We start from the raw sequence: 13,104 nt of genomic DNA on the forward strand, positions 1-13,104 counted from the left end.
CGACGCTCTGTGGCGGTGCTTGGTACAGCACCCAAGACTCATTCAAGCAACCTATTTTGGAGACTATATGCAATTATAATAGATGAATAGAATTTTATGCAAGTACATAAAATACATTTATTTTTATTTTTTTTAAATCAAATAATTGGAAATCATTTCAGATTTCCCTGAATGTTCAGAAGAAATATGTGAGATTGTAGACATTTGTGTATGTTGCACCTGCCTATATCAGCCAATGGTAAATAATGCATTTGGATAATCTTGAGGTTTCAGCAGTTAGAGTTGCACCATGCAATTTCACTACCTAAATAAAAACAGCTTTCAAAGTCTCTGGGGAAACATAACCACAAAGCTGAAATGTAAAATACAGTGATGGAATGGACTGAAGAAATCAATAGATTGCACATTTAATCATCTCGAGAGGCGCTGTACCTGCAGCAGAAAAGAGACAACCGGGCATAAATTGGACGCTCGGTAATCTACTACACAACCTGGATAATTAGAGCAAAGCTGACTCAACATTATGCATCAGGATATGCGGACCTTCACGTGAAAAGTCACTTTAACTCATTCATCGCATTACACCACTACAACCAGATCAGTAAATCTGTTGCTTAGCAGTGGGAATAGTTTTTACAATTTAATTTTTAATTTTTATAAAAGAATAAAATATGGGTAGCATTTTAATGTTTTTTGGCTGCATATGTTCTTGGAGGATAGTAGCTGGAGACAGGAATAAGAAGCTTTGTGGGCAGCTTTGTTTAAACAGCGTCATTTTTTTCGGTGTCCAGTAGCTACTGTGCATTCTGTGGGAGACTATGATGAGCTACAACCATCAGGGGAAATTTTGGTGATGTGACGTAATGCAGGTTACTCACTTCTCCCAGCTGCAGCGCCACATTGCTCGTCCTGTCCGCTGTGCTGTCACTACAAGGCATACTACCTTGCTTGGAAGATGTAACAAGAGAGAGAAAGAGAGAGAGAAAGAGAGAAAGAGAGAGAGAGAGAGAGAGAGAAAACCAAGAGAGAGCCGTGTCTTTAAGAGGTCAAGAATGGAGTTAGATATTCCAAAATACCAGTGATTGTCTATCCACTGTCTCTATCATCATGTCCTCCAGTGATTGTCTATCCACTGTCTCTATCATCATGTCCTCCAGTGATTGTCTGTCCACTGTCTCTATCATCATGTCCTCTAGTGATTGTCTGTCCTCTGCCTCTATCATCATGTCCTCTCCTCTGCCTCTATCATCATGTCCTCCAGTGATTGTCTGTCCACTGTCTCTATCATCATGTCCTCCAGTGATTGTCTATCCACTGTCTCTATCATCATGTCCTCCAGTGATTGTCTATCCACTGTCTCTATCATCATGTCCTCCAGTGATTGTCTATCCACTGTCTCTATCATCATGTCCTCTAGTGATTCTCTGTCCACTGTCTCTATCATGTCCTCCAGTGATTGTCTATTCACTGTCTCTATCATCATGTCCTCCAGTGATTGTCTGTCCACTGTCTCTATCATCATGTCCTCTAGTGATTCTGTCCACTGTCTCTATCATGTCCTCCAGTGATTGTCTGTCCACTGTCTCTATCATCATGTCCTCTAGTGATTCTCTGTCCACTGTCTCTATCATGTCCTCCAGTGATTGTCTATTCACTGTCTCTATCATCATGTCCTCCAGTGATTGTCTGTCCACTGTCTCTATCATCATGTCCTCCAGTGATTGTCTATCCACTGTCTCTATCATCATGTCCTCCAGTGATTGTCTATCCACTGTCTCTATCATCATGTCCTCTAGTGATTCTCTGTCCACTGTCTCTATCATGTCCTCCAGTGATTGTCTATTCACTGTCTCTATCATCATGTCCTCCAGTGATTGTCTGTCCACTGTCTCTATCATCATGTCCTCTAGTGATTCTCTGTCCACTGTCTCTATCATGTCCTCCAGTGATTGTCTGTCCACTGTCTCTATCATCATGTCCTCTAGTGATTCTCTGTCCACTGTCTCTATCATGTCCTCCAGTGATTGTCTATTCACTGTCTCTATCATCATGTCCTCCAGTGATTGTCTATCCACTGTCTCTATCATCATGTCCTCCAGTGATTGTCTGTCCACTGTCTCTATCATCATGTCCTCTAGTGATTGTCTGTCCTCTGCCTCTATCATCATGTCCTCTCCTCTGCCTCTATCATCATGTCCTCCAGTGATTGTCTGTCCACTGTCTCTATCATCATGTCCTCCAGTGATTGTCTATCCACTGTCTCTATCATCATGTCCTCCAGTGATTGTCTATCCACTGTCTCTATCATCATGTCCTCCAGTGATTGTCTATCCACTGTCTCTATCATCATGTCCTCTAGTGATTCTCTGTCCACTGTCTCTATCATGTCCTCCAGTGATTGTCTATTCACTGTCTCTATCATCATGTCCTCCAGTGATTGTCTGTCCACTGTCTCTATCATCATGTCCTCTAGTGATTCTCTGTCCACTGTCTCTATCATGTCCTCCAGTGATTGTCTGTCCACTGTCTCTATCATCATGTCCTCTAGTGATTCTCTGTCCACTGTCTCTATCATGTCCTCCAGTGATTGTCTATTCACTGTCTCTATCATCATGTCCTCCAGTGATTGTCTGTCCACTGTCTCTATCATCATGTCCTCTAGTGATTCTCTGTCCACTGTCTCTATCATGTCCTCCAGTGATTGTCTATCCACTGTCTCTATCATCATGTCCTCCAGTGATTGTCTGTCCACTGTCTCTATCATCATGTCCTCCAGTGATTGCCTATCCACTGTCTCTATTAGCATGTCCTTAAAGTGTGGCTAAACGTTTGACAAACTTCTGACATGTCATGGAGACATGTCAGAAGTTTGGATTGGTGGGGGTCTGAGCACTGAGACCCCCGCTAATCTCTAGAACGAAGCAGCTGAAGTGCTCGTGTGAGCGCTCAGCCGCTTCGTGTGTGTTCGGCTATTTCCGGAAATAAATGTATCAGTGTACGGACTCAATAGAAAGTCTATGAGCCCGTACTCTGATACATCGGCTTTCCGGAAAAACGAGCACTTCAGCTGCTTCGTTCTGGAGATTGGCGGAGGTCTCAGTGCTCGGACCCCCACCAATCCAAACTTCTGACATGTCACTATAACACGTCAGAAGTTTGTCAAACGTTTAGCTACACTTTAAGTGATTGTCTGTCCGCTGTCTCTATCATCATGTCCTCTCTCTATCTGAAACTGAATCTTTCTAAAACTGAGCTCCTTGTGTTCTCACTATCTACTAACATACCCAAACCTGATACACGCCCACTGTCTTTGGGTTATTTATTACTCAGATCTTTCCTTTACTCCTCACATTCAATCACTTACACGCTTCTGTCATTTTCACCTCAAAAACATCTCCAGAATCCGCCCTTTTCTTACGGTTTCAAAACTCTCATTGTCGCTCTGATTCACTCTGGTCTTGACTACTGTAACTCATTACTAATCGGACTTCCCCTCACTAAACTCTCCCCTCTCCAATCTATCCTCAATGCAGCAGCCAGGATTATCTTTCTGACCAACTGCTACACCAACGCCTCTACCCTCTGCCAATCACTGCACTGGTTGCCCATTCCCTTCAGAATTTATTCAAACCTATTACTTTCACCCCCAAAGCTCTCCACAGTCCTGCACCTCCTTAAATCTCCTCCCTTATTTTTTTCTACCACCCTACTCGACACTCTATGTTCTGCCAACAACCTCAGATTAACACCCACCATAATCCGAATTTCCCACTCCCGTCTCCAAGATTTCTCTCGTGCTGCACCAGTTCTCTGGAATGTTCCACACCAGACATTCAGATCAATTCCCAACATCCACAGTTTTGAGTGTGCCCTGTAAATATTTTTTTTTTAGAGAGGCCTATAACATTCCCTAATCTGACTTTTTACCCTGGCCCCCCTCTTACACTACTCATTAGAACCTGACACCGTCATTCAGCAGTATCCCTCACACTCTTCGCACCCTAATACACTCCATGCCCGTCATACACGGATACTCGCTGGTGACCGGCTCATGCAGCTTTATGTTACTACCTAATATGTATAAAAGATGGCTGCACCATTGTACTGAACAAGCACTATTTACATTTTGTGCCTCCCCTATTTCCTCATAGATTGTAAGCTCTTGCGAGCAGGGTCCTCACTCCTCTTGTTTGAATTGTTAATTCGTTTTGTCACTATGTAATGTCTGATATTGTCTGTACAATGAACCCCCTGAACTGTAAAGTGCTGCGGAATTTGGCGTTATATAATTAAAGATTATTATTATTATTATTATAAATTATATACAGTAATAGGTATATTTACCTGCCTTAAAATATCTTCTCTTCACTTAACCCTTTCCCATCGGTAATCTGCCTATCTACGTTAGGAGAGGGTTATTTAAAAATGGCACCCGCTCAGAAGCCAAGCAGGCGCCATAGCCACCGGGTCTCTGTTGTGTTACACAGCCCGAAACCAGCGGCAATGCTTGCGATTAGAGACACCTCTGATCGCAAGCATTTAACCCCTCAGATGCTGTGGTCAGATGTGAGTTTTTTTTAACTTTGCCTTTCACTTTGGTGCCAGTCATCGGCTCCCGCGCTGCGAAATTGTGGGAGCCTGTGTGTTCCTATAGCAGCTGGTAACCTTATGAGCGCTTCCAGGCCTGCTATAGGAATAATAATAGGTAATGTCTGATTTTCACCGTACAGTGAACACCGTAAAAACAAAACCCATAAGAAAATGGCAGAACTGCTGTGTTCTTCCAGTTCCACCCCATTCTGAATTTTTTTCCAGCTTCCCAGTACATCACACATAATGTTAAATAGTGTCATTAGAAAGTACAATTTGTCCCGTAAAAATTAAGCCCTCATATGGCTGTGTCAACAAAAATTAAAAATGTTATGACTTTTTGAAGGTGGGGAGGAAAAAACAAAAGCATAAAAACAAAAATTAGTCTGGTCCTGAAAGGGTTAAACTACCTCCAGAGCCCAAACCACCAGGAATAGTAAATGTTAAAGGGGTGTTCTGGGATCACCAAAAAATGGGAAAATGCTAGTAAATATTAAAAGTATAACTTACCTGTTAAATCCAGCGTCACTGTTCCGCTGCTCCCCACCGATCTCTGTTTACTGAGCTGCAGCGATGACATCACGGTGGCTGCGTCAGTCACGTATTTTGATGGGATGTCATCGCTGCAGCACAGTAAACGGAGATCGTCCAGGAGAACCACAGCGGTGGCGCTGGATTTAACAGGTTATGCTTCTTTGATGGCATTTCTCCCCCTTGGCCTACTTTTTAGTGAGGGGACGACTCTTTCAAATGAATGAAGGAGATATGACTGGGAAGTGAGAATTTCAGAACTTTGAGTGTCGAATGTCAATGTTTATCTTCTCAACACGGTCTACACACACACCTTTATAAAGTTACATATGCCGCACAACATTGTGCATTGTATAAGCTACATTTTGATAATAGCAAATTCATCATTAATGGAAGAACACCTTCACTTTATAAAGAAATTATTTCCTGCGTGACATGGAACCATCACCAAATATCTATAATGTTTACTGCTGGATATATAAAAAGATCAACTCCTTTACACATGCGCTAGTTTAAATGGTTTTCGCGATAAATATCTATAATGATTTTGAATGGAGCGGCTGTCACGCATGTGCGCTGCCGCTCCATTAAATGTCTATGGGGCCGACAAAGCCAACCAAGTATAGAGCTTGCCTGTTTCCATCGCCCTCAATGGTGGGGTCCCCAGCGATCATACACTTATCACCTGTCCTGTGGATAGGTGATAAATGTTTAGTGGGGAAAATCCCTTTAAGTGCTACAGCTCCTTCACAGATTTTGCCTGCACAGCTGAACTCCCATCCACCTGCTATTTAGAAAACGGCAACACAGCCCTATTCACTTCAATGGAGCTGTGGTGCCATTACTTGCACAGTGGGGGCGCCGATGTGCGGGGCTAAAAGCCAAAGGGGCTTCCGCTCCTTGGTTAAGGTGATTGGCGGGGGTCCCAGATCCCCTGTCGATCATGAAGTTATGGAATATCTTCCTGATGGGAATACCCCTTTAGTTTCCAAATAACAGTCATGCATTGACCACCTGTACATTACCCACATTTTCTCTCCATATAAAAAGAGACATACGGTTGTTTTCAATAAGAAAGGCGATGTAGACACCATGAACTTCAGACTTAAACCTATTCCATTCTTCTGTAAATAAACATTTAGATCTCTTTTGATACTAAATACAAATTGCGGACTCTACGGAAACCAGATCTAGTCCTGTTCCCGACCACATCCTGTTATTTTATGTAACAGACATGTGGCTATTGATTTATGCTAGAAATCCTTATCTCTGTCCAGATCTGAACAATGTATCTGCTATTTCAATAGGAAAAACTCTTTAATCAGAAAGCGCAGCGGAGATTTCTCCAGGTCTGGATTTGATTTTCTACCACACAGCAGCAATTTAGCCTGTTTGATGTTGATCATCTGGATTACTTTTGCGCTTTTGTCTTTGAAATCCTTTCTACTCTGTGGTTAGAATATTTCATTTATTTAACAAGAGTAACAATTTCAAGATGAACGGAGGTCAGCAAAAGCGTCACTTTTCTATGTTGTCAGAAAAATCACTCTGACATGAAGGGAAAACATCTATGGTCAATGAAATGGCTCCTTGTTAGAGATTACTATGTATTTAACCTAAGCAAATAAAAAGTTCACCTCTTCTGCTATGTGTTGTGGCAGCAAAAAAAGGAAAAGTGGCTTCATAGCCCACCACATGAATAAATCCACACACTGTACATACATCGGGAGGGGACAAATTCTGTATACTTTAGACATCAATAGATCCAAAAAGTTAGGTGTCGTCAGTAAATTTCTTGGGGCATTGGCTATATGGCTCCTGTCGTACATATACAAGTGTGCACACACACATATATATATATATAAAAAACATCACATATATACATAGGAATGCATACGTGCACATACAAAAGCCCCCCCCCCCCACACGTCTTTTCTAAAAATTGCTGAATCTCGTTGTTTTCCTGGCTGCAAAGTTTCAAAGCCTCCTTCGCCAATTCTGTCAGATTTGACGGTAGGAATAGCGCTGCATGCAATACTATTCTTCGCACCAAGACGATGGAATACCATATCCGGCAAAGTGTTGTGCCATGACCCAGATGTGAACCGACCCTCTGGTGCAAGTTTACTATAAATGATTTAGAGAAGATTGATATAGTATAAACAGTAGTACTGCAAATAATAATAATATTATTTTCTACTTTTCTGTACGCTGCTATTTTTACTATTATTATGGCTGTGTTCACATCAGAGTTAGTTTCCGCTGAGGGGTATCGTCGGAGGTTTGAACAGGCCCTATTTCTGACTTGTGCTATAATCACTTTTTTCTAAATAAATAGACATCCAGAGGCTTTACTTACCTTTTTCCTTAAGCCATAGATTTCTGATGCATAAAACTGTTCCTCCAAAATGGTGGCGAGATGAAAATGGAATCTGGCGTCCTTGGGCTTCAATTTGATTGCTGATGCATAATAAACTGCAGCCTGGTAAAGGTAATCCAGGGGGGACGACCCTTCCTTGTAATCGAGTATATTACCTATAATGCAAATGGTTATTTATATATATATATATATATTTATTTGTTTTATTTATTTTTTTTGCTGCAACTTTTTGAGTGCTGCCTGTTTTTTGGAAAAAAAAAATATATATATATATATATATACACACTACTTCTGGAAGTGAGTTATGCTAGTTCTACTATTTTACAATCAAAGGAAACAAAAGTAAATATATGCACTTGAAGGGTATGTTCACGCAGGGTGGATACGCTGTGTAAAAATACACAGCGTATCCGCACTAAATTGTGGTGCAGTTTTTCAAGTGGAATGTTTGCTGCGGAAAACAGCAAGTAAATAAAAAAAACAAAAACCTTATACTTACCCGTAGTTATGGCGATGCATTCCTCTGACATCCTGCAGCCCTGCCTCCCATGTGACCACTGCAGCCTGGCCTCCCATGTGACCACTGCAGCCTGGCCTCCCATGTGACCACTGCAGCCTGTGATTAGCTACGGCGGAATCACAGTTTTTCCACTGCAAAAATAACAACATCTGCTATTTGACGCGGGTTTTACCTCCCTATTGGGAAAACCCGAAACAGAAGAGCAGCAATTCCAAAGCATAAATTGACATGCTGCGGATTAAAAAACCGCACCGCATGTTAATTTATGAATGGTTTTTCGGCTTCTTTTTTATGCAGCGTGTGGTTGAGATTTGTTCAAATCTTATTCACTCTTCTGCTACTGTATTACGCTGGGTATTTTTTCGCAATGAAATACGTTACAGAAAATCTGCAGTGTTTACATTACTTTAGGGTTGTCACGATACCAGAATTTGGACTTTGGTACCAATACTTCGTGTAGTATTGCAATTCGATACCAAAACGATACTTTGCCAACAATAATAATAATAAAAAAAAGTTCTTCCATTTTCTGATGATAGGCACGTGGTGTGATGAATTTTGAACCTCCGTGTGCCTCACATTAATTGTAATTGACCCCATCATGAATGTGTGAGGTACATGATGGGGTTAAATACTATTAATATGAGGCACATGGAGGTTCAAAATTCATAACACCTCGTGCCTCAAATAAATAAGTGAAATAAAGCAGTTTTTATTTTATTTTTTTAAATGACGCTATTAATTTGTTATTATGTGCGCAACAATACCAAATATGTGTATATTTTATGTATTGAGACTTTTATATTAATGTTAAGTGTAAAAAATGTGTGTGTGTTTTTTTACTTTTTTATTTTTAAACTTTAATGTACTGGCATATATCTATATTCCAGTACATTACCGAAGTATGCCCTAACAACAGGAAATATGGTCAGACAGTCCTGGGGTCCTTCAATGGACCCTGGGCCATCTGCCAATATATGGTATGTCCCTTGATCGCGTCACAGGAATTTCATGTGACGCGATCCAAAGGACATCCCCCTTCTCACTTTCCCCTTGAATGCTGCGGTCAGCTTTGATCGCGGCATTCAAGGGAATAGCTGCGGAAATCAGAGATTTCTCTGATCTCCGCCAATAGAGCGGGGCTACAGCTGTGTAAATACAGCAATTGCCCTGCGCCTGACAACAAGTGTGCGCGTGCGGTCAGTATGATTTGATGCGGCCGGCACTGAAGATAGAACATGGGGGTGTTTTGCAGTGTGCCCGCCATGTTCTCTGTCTTCGGTGCCGGCCGCATCACATTCTGCTGACCGCGTGTGCACACTTGTCAGGAACGGGGCAATGGCTGTATTACACAACCGTAGCCCCGCTCTAACTACATTCATGTGTTACAATACTAAGCTGTACGGCTTAGTATCGAAATACATGAATTAACGGTATGGAATCGTTTCAGGGTGCACGGCATCGAAATAATATCGATATTTTGATGCATCGTGCAACCGTACACTACTTGTGGACATATTTGGCAACAAATTACAATTGACATTCTGCTGGCTCTTACAGCTTCCTCAAGGGTTATCCTCCAGCTTTCATAAACTCCTGAAATCCAAATTTGCTTAGCTGTTCAGTGATACATCTGCTGCTCCTATACTGCTCCATGACTAGGCGAGTTTGCTTTTTAGGAGTCAGCGAAAACCCCAATCAATTAGATAACTATGACATGGCTAAATAGAATATTAAGAAAGTTGGGGACTTTTTTAGAGGAAGTTCCTTTTAACCAACAATGATACCGAAAAGTTAACTGCAAATTTAGAAAATATCTTCTGACCTTTTGGACTTGGGACTCCTCTTTTAGTGATTGATGGAGGTGCAAGCGATCAAACATTTAGGTGAATAATGTCTTTTAATATAGCTACATAACTGATGAAATGTACAATACTCACATCTTGGATGTAGGATATTTTGAGATAATATTTCAATCCTAATGTGTTTTGTGTGAAAGGTCTTGAACTACTCATTACTTTAGGCCCCAGCATTACGGCTCCAACTAAATTATGTCTCGGTTTTGGGTACTTATCAACTGTTTTGGGTTGTCCTGCCCACCCAGGAGCGTAACAAGTATTCATTGGTCCCCATAGAAAAACCTTTAATCGGGCACCATTGCGCCATGACCAACTTCAGCAGTAAGTGAGTTTAAGAGATGAAAAGCTTATGAACATATTGGTATTAATTCCACATTCTCAATTTAATTTTGCCCTAACCCCTTTCAATCTTCCTCTCCATTATTTACAGTGATCGCTCCTCATGGCACCTTACCTTTAAGTGAAGATGGGCCCCCCCTGGCTGCAGGGTCCCATGGCAGCTGCTATGCCTTCTACCCTGGTAGTTACATTTTAGCGCCCACCACAACACAGGCTATTACACCTGGGCTGCCATGTCCTACTCCTATTGCATTGCACCCATTTACAGATGGCCCAACACAATGTTTTTGACAATGGTCGACTACAGGATACAATGTAATTTTACAATGACGTTGCATTCAGCTATGTGACATATACAATAGTGTAGACCTAGCCTTATTAATAATCAGAGGTAGTTTCAGGATGCCTTAGCAAACATTTTCAGCACACCTGACTTGGGCAAGTTCTTCTCATAAAGATTTATCTGTTCTTGTGCTTGACTGCACAGCTCGTCTAAGTCACTATCATGGACAAGTTGAAGCCTCTTCTCCCAGCTTCTCTCCTGTAACGATAAAGTCAGCAATAAGCACAAAGCAATCACTTAAGTGTACACCGCGTTCCAAATTATTATGCAAATGTTTTTTTTCGCTGATTTTCCTAAATAGTCTATGAAAATGACAGTCAGTATAATCTTCAAGCCATCAACCGTTGGAGTATAATGCAAATTTTTTTGAACAAATCTCCTAATGATAACAGATTTTTTTTTAGAAGTAAAAAACTCAAAATGCACTGTTTCAAATTATTATGCACAACAGAGATCAAAACATTTTAAAGGTTGTAAAGAGAACTAAAATGGTAATTTGTTGAATTTGCAGCATCAGGAGGTCATATTTACAGAAATCAAAAGCTCTTTCAATCAAAAAAAATGTAACAGGCCAAGTTACATGTTAACATAGGACCCCTTTGATATCACCTTCACAATTCTTGCATCCATTGAATTTGTGAGTATTTGGACAGTTTCTGGTTGAATATCTTTGCAGGATGTCAGAATAGCCTCCCAGAGCTTCTGTTTTGATGTGATCTGCCTCCCACCCTCATAGATATTTTGCTTGAGGATGCTCCAAAGGTTCTCAATAGGGTTGAGGTCAGGGGAACATGGGGGCCACACCATGAGTTTCTCTCCTTTTATGCCCATAGCAGCCAATGACACAGAGGTATTCTTTGCAGCATGAGATGGAGCATAGTCATGCATGAAGATAATTTTGCTACGGAAGGCACGGTTCTTCTTTTTGTACCACGGAAGAAAGTGGTCAGTCATAAACTCTACGTACTTTGCAGAGGTCATTTTCACACCGTCAGGGACTCTAAAGGGGCCTACCAGCTCTCTCCACATGATTCCAGCCCAAAACATGACTCCGCCACCTCCTTGCTGACGTCGCAGCCTTGTTGGGACATGGTGGCCATTCACCAACCATCCACTACTCCATCCATCTGGACCATCCAGGTTTGCACGGCACTCATCAGTAAACAACACGGTTTGAAAATTAGCCTTCATGTATTTCTGAGCCCACTGCAACCGTTTCTGCTTGTGAGCATTGTTTAGGGGTGGCCGAATAATAGCTTTATGCAAACTTGCAAACCTCTGGAGGATCCTACACCTTGAGGTTCGCGGAACTCCAGAGGCACCAGCGGCTTCAAATACCGGTTTGCTGCTTTGCAATGGCATTTTAGCAGCTGCTATCCTAATCCTATTAATTTGTCTGGCGGAAACCTTCCTCATTATGCCTTTATCTGAACTAACCCGTCTGTGCTCTGAATCAGCCACAAATCTTTTCACAGTACGATGATCACGCTTAAGTTTTCTTGAAATATCCAATGTTTTCATACCTTGTCCAAGGTATTGCACTATTTCACGCTTTTCGGCAGCAGAGAGATCCTTTTTCTTTCCCAACCTGTGGCCTGCTTAATAATGTGGAACGTCCTTGTAATGACCGGGGGTAGGGAAACGGACAAGTGAGCCCTAATCTACCCGCCACTCTGTCCCTGCCTACTTGCAACGACCCGCCCTAGGCGACGGGGTACAACTGGGCGGCGGTCTCTACGCTCAGGAAGTGCACGAGACAAACAGACAAGGGTACACAAAGCTAAGGGAAATGGGGCAGTTGCCCACGGCAACACCGTGAGCAACAAGAGTAGTGAACGAGCCGAGTCAAAACAGGAGTGAACGAGGTACCAAACGCAGAGCAGGAGAGTAGTCAGTAAGCCAGGGTCAGTATGGAGCAGGATCAAATAGTCAGAAGCTGTAGCTGGGCCAGGAAACCACACGAGAAGAATCACAAGCAAAGGAGGAACAGGAAAGGCAGGTATAAATAGACAGAGGGCGGGAGCTAGCTCCGTTTGGCCAGGCTGCGATAGGCTCTCCCGCTCCTAAGCTTGCCATCCTGAGTGGTGGTAGATAGAGTCAGTCTCAGAGACATAGACTCAGGTGCAGACTGATTACCTATGGGCGTATACACAGAAGTTGTGCCTGGCAGATCCTTTACAGTCCTTCTTAAGTAGTTTTCCTTTGATTGGGCACACCTGGCAAACTAATTATCACAGGTGTCTGAGATTGATTACAATGATCCAAAGAGCCCTAAGACACAATACCATCCATGAGTTTAATTGAAAAACTAATAATTATATGTTTATGACACTTAAATCCAATGTGCATAATAATTTGGAACACGGTGTGTATCCACCTCTGCAAAGTGAAAAATGAATAACTTCGTACATAACATTACTAATGTTACTTTGTTCCTGGGTTACAGCCTATATTTTATATATATATATATATATATATATATATATATATATATATATATATATATATATATATATATATATATACAAAAAAGAAACACAAA

The 13,104-nt window shown here is 41.7% G+C and overlaps 1 protein-coding gene across 3 annotated transcripts in view; it reads right to left on the reverse strand.

The window, feature by feature from the left end:
* The window catches only part of LOC142760141 (uncharacterized), a 65,935-nt gene that overhangs the window by 33,991 nt on the left and 18,840 nt on the right, over positions 1 to 13,104 (reverse strand). For all 3 annotated transcript variants that reach the window (XM_075863110.1, XM_075863111.1, XM_075863112.1), the window contains 2 exons: positions 10,649 to 10,760; positions 7,481 to 7,656 (listed from right to left, as the gene is read on the reverse strand). In XM_075863110.1, coding sequence (XP_075719225.1) covers positions 7,481 to 7,656; positions 10,649 to 10,760 — 288 coding nt within the window. The remainder of the gene's footprint in view (positions 1 to 7,480; positions 7,657 to 10,648; positions 10,761 to 13,104) is intronic.

Source organism: Rhinoderma darwinii, chromosome 4 (genome assembly GCF_050947455.1).
Source record: "Rhinoderma darwinii isolate aRhiDar2 chromosome 4, aRhiDar2.hap1, whole genome shotgun sequence".
NCBI classification, from domain to species: Eukaryota; Metazoa; Chordata; class Amphibia; order Anura; family Rhinodermatidae; genus Rhinoderma; species Rhinoderma darwinii.